This window comes from Podarcis tiliguerta (assembly GCF_965153285.1).
Source record: "Podarcis tiliguerta genome assembly, chromosome: 16".
Taxonomy (NCBI): domain Eukaryota; kingdom Metazoa; phylum Chordata; class Lepidosauria; order Squamata; family Lacertidae; genus Podarcis; species Podarcis tiliguerta.
This window is the reverse complement of record NC_139549.1, coordinates 39,719,726-39,732,322: the sequence shown is the minus strand read 5'-3', so window position 1 is coordinate 39,732,322 and position 12,597 is coordinate 39,719,726. Positions and strand designations below refer to the sequence as shown.

The window sequence follows — 12,597 nt, the reverse complement described above, 5'->3', positions numbered from 1 at the left end:
TTCTATCCGTGGGCTGTTAGGCTGCTGAATGAAAAGATAACAACAGGGCAACTGACTTTCGGGTTTGGTGGGTGTGCGTCAGTAAACGAGGGGAATTAAGACTAAGAGAGCTGAGTGGGGGGTGCTCGTGTAATCTCACTGTATACAAGTTGTACAAGTGACAATAAAGTATTTCAATTTCAGTTTCAATCTTCTCCTGAGAAAGCCACTGCCTGTTAGAATACACAGTACTGGGCAAGGTGGATGAATAACAGGGCCTAATGTAAGAGAGCTTCCTATGTGCTCTCACAGAGAAAGGCCACACTTGTGTGTGTCTGCTGAGTCACTGCTTTAGCATGACTCTTTAATGGAAGGAGGCCAGCCCAGAGCAGCAACTTGTGCAGAGAGGCATCAGCCTGCTTTAAAGGCAGAAAATTCTATTGCATCTTTGCTCTCACAGTGATTGAATTATCCAGAGCAGTGACTCATGCAGAGACACAGCAGGCAGCCACAACCATGGGCCTGTATTTAAAGGATGACTAGAGTTCAGGCTTGTTGGATCTATTTTGTCTTTTACTGGAAGCCTAAGATCTAGCAACTACTAGAGTCAGGTGGGAAAGATTCACAATTAGTATTAAAGAACTGGGTGCTTCTGAGCACATTCTGAGCCTAGGAACGTGTTTTCAGTACCAGAACTGAGTTCATGCTCCTTTCACACAAAAGCACACTTCTGGCTATCCCAAGCTTTCTTAATTCAAGCAATATAATTTAGGGTAGTGGGGTGAGTCATTTTGCGCTGCTTTGTTAAATTATTGGCATGAGTTTCTGACTCCCAATCTGTTGCAAATTGCTCTGAGATCTAGCAGATGATCACATTCTGCCTTCTGGTGTACTTAGGATTTACAGAGGCCTTTTTTTTTTGTTTCCCTCACAGCTTGGGAATGATTCAGTTAAGAGAAAGTTCTGTGATCTACACTGTCCCTTGACTATGCAGGGTACTCAATGGCTGTAGGGAAACCACTGTCTTTCAGCTTATCTCTCACAAACACAATCTGTAAATTGAATGTCAGGAGCCACAGCGCTCTGGTGACTCTGTTGCATGCCTGGCAAAAGTAAACACAGCTGGTCTGGAAGTGACGTGGTACCCACGTCCATTCACAGCTGGGTTCAAAAGCTCCAGTCGAGATGAGGGGCTGGGGAGAAGTGACATCAGCCATGTAAAAGACCCACAGAGGCAAGCACTGTCGTCCAAATGCTTGTTTTGACCTTCTGAAGTCTTAAATGATTGGGGGGCAGAATACCTGAAGTACCCACCTGCTTTCTTAGGTAAACAAATGAGGAACTGTTTTATATCCCCCTCCCCAATCACTTAGGTGGCATAAGTGAGCATATGACTCAGGGTCTTTTGGGTTATGGTGACCTGACTGTGGAGCAACCTTGGTCAATTTTTGCCTTTCGGTTGCAGCTGTGGAATATTATCACATTGATGCTGCTACTTTTTAATGTGGTTTATCTTTTGGGGGGGCAGGATTCTTTTGTTTCCAGTTCTGTTGCTGTTTTTTATTTGCCTATATTTGCAGGTTGTAAAATGATTTGAACATTATAAAAAGAGCCAAGTAAATGTTTAGTATTAATTCTTCATCTTCTACTAAGCACTCAAGGGTGGGGTGGGGGGCTGCTGCTTATGTTTGCTTCAGACTTCTTTTCTCTCAGTAGAGCTTGATGTCACTGTTACTGTTATTATTCAGGAGTACGTTCCGCCAGGGCTTAGTCATTGGAAGTAAGCCTGTCATTCATCCTGTCTTGCACTGGCTGCTTCAACGGACAAATGAGCTGAAGAAAAGAGCCTATCTTGCACGGTTCCTAATCAAAGTAGACGTGCCAGCAGAGTTCCTTCAAGATGATGCTGTGTCAGATACCAATAGACAGGTAGCATTTGCAACACATTTCTTATCCAGATTGTATTTCTGTAATAATGTTGGTTAAAACCGTGGCAGGTTTCCTTCAATGGGTATAAACCTTATATGCACTGGGAGACTCATGCAAAAAGCATATTAATGAAAGCCTTTAAGGCTGGTCAAATACAGAAAGCCAGGATAACCTGTATATAATCTGGAATTGTTTAATTATCAAGTGCTCAGAGGCATCTGCTTGGATGAGAGAGCAACTAGTAAGCCTCTCTCATGGGATGCTGCCTTCCATCCCCAAATGCTCTCAAGAGGGGTCAGTGAGCTTTGGTTGTCCCCAGATCACTGAAGCTTCACCTGTATAGTGTGTTGCTGGGTAGAAAGTTTGGGAAATGGCAGCAGAAATAGTGCATGGCTTTGGTGTTTCCTCAAGTGTGTGCTCATACTAGGTAAAGCAGGAAAAATTGCTCTTGCCTTGCATGGAAGTTAAAGCAAACATTTCCCCCCATTGATAATATCTAATTGTATAATTAAAACTAAGCAAACACTGCCTTTAGAGCAGGGAATGCAGCTTGTATATTTATTCAGTGTGTGCCACTCCTAATTTGTATAAAGATACAGCTCCACAGTTTCCATTATGTAAAATGTTTCCAATAATCCACTGGCTTCTCCAAAATAGAAACTATAATAATACACCACACTTAAAACAATATGTGAGGGGTTTTTAAACGCTGATAAAAATGAAGAGATTTTGCTGATAATATTTGGTTATTTATTTGTGTAATATTTTAAGTCATGACCTGAGATATTTAAGCTACATATCATTACAATGTGTGTGTGTGTGTGTGTTCATTTTCTGCTAGAGTTTCTTACATACAGAACAAACATGGCTTACACACAATTTCTAGGCCCAGAATTAAGCTACATTAATTCTGATGGTTATGACCTGCCCACTGGTCTGCTCACCTGAAGTTAGAGGAAGGACCCTTTGCTCACAGTTTTGATCATGTGAATGTACCTTATTTCATTTTTATTGAAAAAATAAAGTTTTTATTAACTCAGTCTAGGGAATCTGCCCAGGGACACCAATGAAAACCTTAGCAGGCCCTGGGTTAGCAACTCCTGTTATGATTAAATGAACTCTTGACACTGCACTGTTAACATCAATCCTAGTCTTCCTAGAAAGAATTTTATGGGGAAAATGTGCAGTTGCCTTCTAGGAGATTTCTGTGAATGGGCGTGTGATGTGGTCACCTTGCGTATTTTTCCTGGTACTGAGGAATGCTCCCTGTTGTTATTAGACAGCAACATTATCAGAGAGTATGTTTGCATAATCAGTATTGTGTGATTTCCACAATCAGGACATAGCGGACTTCTGTTGTTCAGAGCAGTTGTCCCTCTAATTTTGTGTTATGCCATGTTCTCCCTAGTATTCTCTCAAAACTGAATATGTGTCCACTGGTCCAAACAGCTTAGCAAACCCTGAGTCATATCATTTGTTTTAGAAGTTTACTCTTTTTGCAGTATGAAGAGCTGATGGAAGCATTCAAAAACCTTCATAAAGAATGTGAACAGCTGAAGACATCTGGTTTCTCAACTGCAGAAATACGAAGGGTAAAAAAGAGAGAGAGATTGCAGATACTGTATATTTTTAGCTGCGCTTTTGATTTTTAGATCAACTATTGTAGCAGCCACTATTTTGATTAAATTGATTGTATTGATCTTTTAGCATGGCACCCTGTGCTTTGGAATTCACTGTTTGTTACCATTAGGCAGACACACTCACTATATTATTTAAACACCTGATGAAAACTTTTTTTGCTTCAAAAGCCTATCCAGACACATAACGTAGCCTTTGTTTTTGAATTTTGTTGATTTTATCTGGGTATTATTGACAATTATTTTTATTAAATAGCCTATTATACATTTTCTAAATAAAATAAATGCATAATTTAGCCTTACAAGTATATCTACAAATGTTGCTACCTGCAGAAGAGGGTGACTGATTTTTTCTTCTTCTTGACTATTTTGTGGCTGTCTCTCAAAGCAGGTAATAAGAGTGAGACTCAGTAAAATATAACTGATTCAGCAGTTGTCACTTGTCTTTCTCCCATTAGGGCTTACTACTAAGAGCATTTCCTAAGTCTTCCCTGTCACAGGTAGCTCATTCAAGAGTTTCAGCTACTTTTCACGCAAACTGCTAACCTAGCCTCGCCTAACCCCCTGTAAATGCTCCTGAAAAACATCATTTGAAAGGCAATATATACATTGATTAATAAATAAAATGTAGTTAACCAGAAAAACATCCAAAGGGACATAGTCACCTTATGTTCAAAGCAAATTTTATTTCTAGCCCATCTGCCCACTCATAACTTTGTTACTTTATCTGCCCCAAAAGACATTGCTTTTTTTTTTTAAGGGTATTGAGATTCTATGTGTTGAATGACTTGAGGCAGTTTGATCTTTTTTCTTCTTTGAAGCACTAACAAATTCTATAGGATCTGAAGAGTACCTCTTTGAATATATTGATTTGACTTTGATTAACCTGTACAAAACTAAGAGGTAATATAATTAAAATCCTGAGCATAAGTGATTCAGTTACATGAATATTATGATAGAGTCTTCTCTTAGTTCCAGGCGTGTAGAAAAATAACTGATTCTGGTGTGTGTCATATTTTTTCTGTGTTGACGCTTTCTAGGATATCACTGCTATGGAAGAGGAGAAGGATCAGCTGATGAAGAGAGTAGAGCGTCTTAAGAAGCGGGTAAGTGAGAGAAGCAAAGCTGTGGCATTTGGATGTCATCATCCTTGGCTTGCAAGTTGGACTGGGGAATGCAAACAAGGATTAAGACTAACATGTTGCACGCCTTGGGAAGGAATCAAATGGCTAACCGGAGGAAAGAGAATCTTCCCCTCAGGCAGCTGTCCAAAACATTTAAAGGCCTTGCTTGAGTCCAACACTTCAGTGCGAGCTCCAAGAAGTGTTGCGTATGGGGAGGAAGTGTGGTGTGAATCTGTGAGACACCTGATCACCCTAATTGATTTCTCAGCTATGTAGCAGTTAACTTGCTTTGCTTATCCCTTTACCGTAGGTGGAGACAGTGCAGAATCATCAGCGGATGCTTGAAATGGCAAGGCAGCTCCGAGTGGAGAAGGAGAGGGAGGAATCTCTCTCCCAGCAGAAGCAAGAACAGAAAAATCAGGTATCTGTGCAAAAGCATGCCACTTAAATTAAGGGTGTTTTTCCCAATAAAATAAAACCTAACTAATTTTTATAAATAAAATTGCATTTGGCTTTTTTAAAAAAATGCCAGTATTGTCATTGGATGATGACACTCCTCGTTTACAGGAGTTTAAAATCTAGTCTCGGTATGAATTTCTATTTAGATTATGGAGAAATTGGGGGTGTCATGGCTGTAAATCCATGTATGCTTCTGGATACCAGATGCTGGGGACAAAAATCAGGGAAGGTTATTGCTTTGATGTCACTGCTTGTGAACTTCCAGAGGTATCTAGCTGGTCATAGTTTGAAAACAGGATGCTGGGCTAGATGGACAAGTTTCTAAAATGGTCTTCAAAATTTAACTCTTTGGTGCAGTGATAATTGGAATGTGATACATTCATCTGATGGTGGTGTGGTCATCTGTTGACCTTTCCAATAGACATTTCTGCATGCTTGGCCAACGTGGGCCAAAGGTTTACCAGGCCCACCAAGCAATTCCTGCTCTTGGTTTGCTCAATGGTACAGCTGGTTGTAGCACTGTCTTGCCAGATCTGCCATCATAATGCTTTCTAATTACTTCCTTTTAAAGACTGAGGGAAGGAGTATATTGTGTGCATTCCCAGCCTATTCAGTAGGGTTTGCATAGATGTTTCCTCCCTTTTTGCAAATTGCTATTGTGTATTTTTGTGTACGTTTCCAAAGATTAAGCTTATTAATAGACCTGTGCATATTTTCTAAGCTTTTTCATGCAGAGCAGAGGCTGCAAAGAGTCCAACTCCAGCTAAAGGATATGCGTCATGCAGCAGTGGATTCAAAGCCAGAAAGTAAGTAGGAGTTCTAAAATGTTTTTTCCCCTCCTTGTCTACTGCCAAAAACCTAGGATGGACTTTTTAAAAGTCAAGAAAGATAAAATTTATACCCTCCTGAGTTTACATTTTCATATTAAAGGTTTGGCTTGATGTAAGTGTACAGATTTTTGAAGATCAGAATATTGCAGATAAGATCTGAACATGACTATATTCATGACTGATGAGCTTTTCATTGCTGCTGCTGCTAATAATAATAATTTTATACTAACCTTTTGATCCTCACTTTATAAATGAAGCCAAAATGTGGGCAACTATATCTGTTGCCCTGTTCAGGGAAGTTTTTAATGTGTGACATTTTAATGTATTTTTAATCTTTGTTGGAAGATTAAATAAGGACTTTGTAATTTTAAGGCTCAGTGCATGAGATTGCTTGTTTTTCCTCCTCTGTCCCCATACATTTTCCCTTTTATGTCATGTGTTTTAAAATGTTAACTTGTGGGCTGTAACTTTCTTGTATCTATTATTGTTTTAATTGCTCTTATGTAAGTTGCTCTGGGAACATTTTCAATGGAGGGGCAGTGGAATACTTCCAGTAAAATAAATAACTGAATTGTAATAAGCAGCTAGAAAATACCAGATATAATTTCTGGCATTATAAGGGATGGTGAGACTTTTGTATTTCTATATATACTTATCTTCTGTTAACTCCCAGAAGCATAGCTGTCAACCTTCCCTTTTTTTGGGGGGAAATTCCCTTATTTCAGCGCTGTTTCCCACTGCTTCCCACTGCTCTCCCGGGTTGTTAGATATCCCATAGACTGTCCCCGGGACAGGTGAGGCTGCTGATCCCTTATTTTCATATCCGAAAGTTGACAGCTATGCCCAGAAGGACCCTATTCTGTAGTGGTGCCTTGTAGAGCCACTGTGAAGCACTGAAGAAGATGTAATGGAGCCAGAACTTCCCACTATTTCTCCTGGCCAACAAGGCCCTTGAGGTGTAGGGAGGCCAGTGTAAGAGAATACATTTGGTTTTTTGAATGAGTGGGTGCCAAAGTGTATTATGCAGGATACAATTTATGTTTAAGGCTAGTTGGTCCTGCAGGTAGGACTTCAGTTTCAATCAATAAGCCCTCTTTGACCACAGCTATATCAGACTGCCTGCTTATCCTTATCAATGTCTGTCTGAGAGTTGAAGATTTAATATTTTCATCCTCAACTAATTCTGCTCACTTTCCCTCTTCTCTATCGGATTATGGTATTTTTTTATGCAGGAGCAAGAGGAGGACACTCTGTTTGCTCTTGACTGAGCACTCACATTGAAATGCCATGTAAATTCCTAGCCAGTACCACTTTGATCACATTTTTGCTGTTTCATAGTAAGCGAGAGAGAGGTTTATTTTAAGGAAAAGCTTTAAGTCCTAGTTTTCAGGCACTCCTCCTGATGACATCAGTGTGCAATTAATAAGAGAAGCCTAAAGCCCTGCCAGAACATTTTGCCATTAAGAGTTATTAGTAGCTTTAAAAAAACAAAAAACAAAACCCAACAACTTCAAGTACATCAGCTGAAAGATGACGTATTGTACGATTTTAAAAGTTAAGTACTGAGTGCCATCTGTTCCTCCTCGGTTTATATGAGGCCTGCCATCCTCTGCATAGTTTCTCAACTGTAAGTTGTGCTGAGATAAATGGGTCTTTCCTGCAAGTAATTGATGATAAAAATGTACTGTCATTAAGTTGAATACCAGTTGGTTATGATCCACCTAAAGTTAAGCATTTTAAACTGTCATTGACTTCTGAATGCTGTGAGGTGGTTTCTGGTTAGTGTGACTGGCCTGCTGTCGAGGCCCTGATCTCACAGTGGAGTGGTGAGAGAGAACGAGCCACACACATGACTGCTCTTAAATGATTGCTGCCAGGCATTGTGGAGTCCAAATGGCAATCTTGTTTTTCTGGGGGAGCTCCGGGCAATGAAACAGGCAGGAGGACAGCTGGAGTAAAACCTGGTGTAAGTCTCAGGGTAGCAACAACTGAACGCAAGGGAGAACACGACCATATAGTGTTGATGGCAGCAAAGACAACTTACTTCTTGGTCATTGAAGAAGTGTAGCATGCAGGAAAGGGTCAACTCCTCATGGAGGTATAGTCGGCACTGAGTGAGAGATCAGGTAGTGGTGGCCAGCTGAAAGGGGAGGGAATCTCCCACCAATTGTCAGCCTTGACTCTACCTCTAGTGAGACTTGGAATCCCACCTTTGCATCCTGGCATGCAGTTCTGCCTAACTTCCATTTGAAATTAAAGACCTTTCAGTGCATTTCATACATTTTGGATTGCCCCCCCCCCCCGAGCTATGTTGTTACTCCTTTACCGCTAACTTAGTGACGTGCTATTGTTGGCAGTAGGGTTTGCGCACAAATTAAAAACACTGCTAGACTCTGGATCTCAGAAGACAAGTGTGTCTTGAGCTCTGCTGCTTGCAATTTTGTTTGAAGATATGCACTTAGCGCGTGTATTGGGAAAGCCGCTGAAATTTCTAGCTGGGGCAAGTTGATTAGTCAGGTCTAGTCAGGTAGGTTTTCTATTTCCCCATGTCTGAACAAGCCACTAATTCACTCTTCCGGAACCTCTCTTATAACCATAAAAAATTTGAACGGAAAACATGATGAATCACTATTAACAGCTTTTCACATATGTCACTGGCAAAAATGGGACTCAAATAAGCTTAAGGCCCTGAGCCAAGCACACTATACAGCTTTCGTGCATAAAGAGTCTAAAAGAAAATGTTTTTTTAGAAAAATAAAAAGCTTCTGAAGTGGATAATGGAAAGACCTAAAGTGCTCTCTATTATTTTCCCTTTGGCTTGAGAGTTTGTGAAAGGCAATGTTTTCAGAAGAAGTTCAATTAAGCTGCCAAAATGAGAGAGAGAGAAAAAGAACTAGGTAATTCCTTTCCCTATGTGACTAATTCCACAGAGTTTGAGAACATTTTACTCTATGTGAAACATCCAAAGTAGGCTAGGCACCTGTTGTTCTTTGTGTGCACTTAACCAGTTAGTTTTCACGTTTTACCTTGTGTCTGTGGTTTCTGGCATCAGTGGAAGCTTTAGAATAACCTTCTTCAACCTGGTACCCTCTGGATGTTTTGGACAACTCCCTTGAGCCCCAGTTGGAATCCAAAATATCCAGAGGATACCAGGTTGAAAAAGGCTGCTTCAGAGCAGACATATCAGTGTTCACTTTAGAAGCCTTTTTAAAAAAAGAGATGTTTCTAATAGTATGTTGTATATATTCTGCACTCTAATATCTGTTGGAGAGATCTGTTGTAACCATATCTCATGTTTTCCTTATATGAAAGTTACAAATGCCTTTTTTTTAATTCATTCATCTCCCCACCTTCATTACATTTATATTCACTTTTCTATTTGAAATCATATCATCATTAAAATACTGAAAGGCTAAAACACAGCAGCTATGAACCAATTCAGCATAAAAGGAAACAATATTTAAAACAATGACCAGGAGTTACAATTAATCCACCAACAGCTATCGAAAGGAATGCTAATAGAATTGATGTCCTTCGCTTGCTGGAAAAGATTGAGCTAAGCAAACATCACTTGGAAGCATATTCCATAAACTTAATGCCACAAAAGAGAATGCCGTGTGTGTGTGTGTGTGTGTGTGTGTGTGTTTTCACTTGGCAAGTTAACACTTTCCTCCTGCCTGTGAAAGCACACCTTTAACCAGCTTTAAAACAGGAAATTTGCAAAAGACCGCTGCTTTAAGGCAAGCTCCTTTTATATTTATTGTTCAAAATATATTTTGGAAAGTTGTTTGTTCTCTATGCGTTTGGACACCTCTTAAGATATTGTAACCAAATTTCGCCTGCTTGTTCCTGAGATCAAGGAGTTTTCTTTTCTATGTTTGGATACAATTGGATGCCATTTTGAATTCAAGATGGCAGCCTGAACCTTCAAAAATGGACTGATGTTGGGGGTTCTTAACATTCCTGAACAATCCTGGGTACACAGCTGCTAGTTTAAAATATTTCTGTGCTGCCCTTCAGTTTACCAAAACTCCCATGTGGTCTGACCAGCATCATCAAAACAATATCATGTCTGTTTTTAGAAGCAGAGAACAGTCTGTGCTCATATTGAGAATCATATTTGCACATTTAGAATATTCCTAACATAGAAAAGAATACCAATTGGATATTCCAGAATTTAGGCATCCAATAAGCTTAAGATTAGAGCATGAATGAGGGAGATTGTACATTGAGCTATCGGCGTATAGTATTCCCAGGAATGACACCAATTTCAATTTAATGAACTTTCGCATGAGAGTCTGTATGTGACAGCCCAATTTGTAGCCTGATTCTCAAGATCTTCCATCCACGCAAGCCTGGGTGATGTTAGAGGAACTTGAGTTGTTAGTTGTTAGTTGTCAGGGCTCCCGTCCCAAATGCTATGACAGAGGCTGTTATGTGCAAGTAAGAAAGCTTTATTCAATGATACAGGTCAGGTTACAGGTACATATGTAGTTAGGGAGTTCGAGAACAGCAGCAGGAGTCCAAGAATGGACAAGCAGCCATGGCCCTCCACCAGCTTTTAAAAGTGAGAGGTGGTGCACTCATGAGATTCTCGCTATGAGAGTGGGGGCACTTGGAAGCAAGTGCTTTTGTGAGGGGCATGGGTCTACTTCCAACAATGAAGTGTTGCATCCTTTTCTGTTGCCGGGGACATGCCTGGGCAGAGCACAGAGGGCCAATAGAACCTGCTGCTCCAGGCCAGCCAACGCTGCCAAGTGCATGCACACAGGGTGCAAAGGGCTCATGGAGCCCACACATCAGCTCAGCTCTGGCCACTGGAGCCAAGCAGGGCTGTGTTGTGCTCCTGCCTGCCTGTGCAGAGAGGAGCCTGGCCAGCTAATGTAGCACTTGTTGTGCAAATCCCCCCTAACACTAGCCAGAGAGCCAGGGGCACTGCGGCCAGGCCAGGCTCTGGGACCCAGAGACCGACAGTGTCAGGCAGGATGGGATGGGGATCCTTGCATGGGGGCACCTAGCTCTCGCCCCCTAAAAATTGTGCGCCTGGGGCTATGGCACCCCTTCCTCCCACTATGCCCCTGCTTGTTTGTTGGTACAGAAATAAATGTATTTGACTGTTAAATAGTTTTGCTTAAATTACAGCTATTACAGCATGAGACCAAACTGACCTTCTCATTACTTTATTTAGGTATCTGTTGATATTGTTTGTTTTGTATTTCCAGGCTTAATGAAGAGACTGGAAGAGGAGACAAAGTTCAATACATATTTGGTCTCTGAAAAATTTCCTAAAGAACTGGAAATAAAGAAGCAGTCGCTGTACTTCTTGCAGAAAGTAGTTGCAGAGCCAGCAATGGGCCAGTCTGATCTCAACGAACTTGAAACCAAAGTATGTTGACAGGGAGAAAGTTCAGTTCCCATGTTGAAGGGCTCAAAAACATCTGACGAATTCATTTTAGAAGCAGCTATTTCTTTGTGCATCTTACTCGCTCCACTCTTCTGGTGGTTGGTCTATAACAGCGATGTCCAACTCCCAAGAGTCTGCGATCTAATCCCACTGTAAAAACACTGGCAGTGATCTACCCATTGGATTGATCAAAGGTGTTGAGCATTTTGGGGGGGGAGGAAGACTGGTATATAACATGGAACACCTGTTTGCACTCTGCTGGCTGCTGGGTTGTAAGAGACAAGAGCACTTGGAACCCTGTTCACTGCAGGAGTTTCCACCATGAACATTTGAAGGTTATTGTGTCATAGTAGTTGTGGGGAGGGAAGTGTGTAAATAACCTGCATGGCATCTTTAATAAGAGGGCATTATAGTACTGCATGCCCCATTTGAGGCAAACAGATTATGTTTTGGGAGTGGGCTGAATGTAATTGAACCATAATGTAAAAATGTATGTGACCAGACTCAGCGTTCTTTCTGCTGGCCTGTTGTCAGATTTTTGTTATCCCTCACTACATCCATCAATATTTTAACTTGTTCTCTCATTTAAATCATAAGGAAATTGTTTTAACTTTTTTCAAGAAGCTCCAAGGTACTCACTAAAATACACATACAGATTATTACTCAAAGCTAATTAGGGAATTATATTATTTTGCATTTCAAAAGGTCATTTCTTCACAGCCTTATGTGTTAGAGTGATGTCCTCTCAGGGCTTGCAGGAAAATGGAGAAATAGGCTCCATATATTTCTGCAGTAATTTGAATGCTGAGTGTGATTGGCATTTGCATTGAAGTAATAACGTACACGGTGCTTTTTGTTTTGTTTTAGATACTAACATTATGACTAATTTGGCATAAAATTTAGCATAGCAATTTTCCTTCTTATTGCAGCATTTGAAATGTTGAAACCTAGAGCTTGTTAAGGCTTGATAATTGACTGCAATACAGTGGTAGCTCGGGTTAAGAACTTAATTCGTTCTGGAGGTCTGTTCTTAACCTGAAACTGTTCTTAACCTGAGGTACCACTTTAGCTAATCGGGTCTCCCGCTGCCGCCGCCGCACGATTTCTGTTCTCATCCCGAAGCAAAGTTCTTAACCCGAGGTACTATTTCTGGGTTAGCGGAGTCTGTGACCTGAAGCGTCTGTAACCCGAGGTACTGCTGTACCGTTTCTTCTGTGTTTGGGGGAAATCTAAGA

General features: G+C 40.7%; 1 protein-coding gene across 2 annotated transcripts in view; it reads left to right on the top strand.

Moving 5' to 3' along the window:
* IFT81 (intraflagellar transport 81) overlaps window positions 1-12,597 on the top strand; it is a 47,004-nt gene that overhangs the window by 5,508 nt on the left and 28,899 nt on the right. For both annotated transcript variants that reach the window (XM_083419035.1, XM_083419036.1), the window contains exons 4-9: window positions 1,728-1,908; window positions 3,411-3,500; window positions 4,586-4,651; window positions 4,980-5,090; window positions 5,850-5,934; window positions 11,181-11,344. In XM_083419035.1, the coding sequence (XP_083275161.1) occupies window positions 1,728-1,908; window positions 3,411-3,500; window positions 4,586-4,651; window positions 4,980-5,090; window positions 5,850-5,934; window positions 11,181-11,344 (697 nt within the window). The remainder of the gene's footprint in view (window positions 1-1,727; window positions 1,909-3,410; window positions 3,501-4,585; window positions 4,652-4,979; window positions 5,091-5,849; window positions 5,935-11,180; window positions 11,345-12,597) is intronic.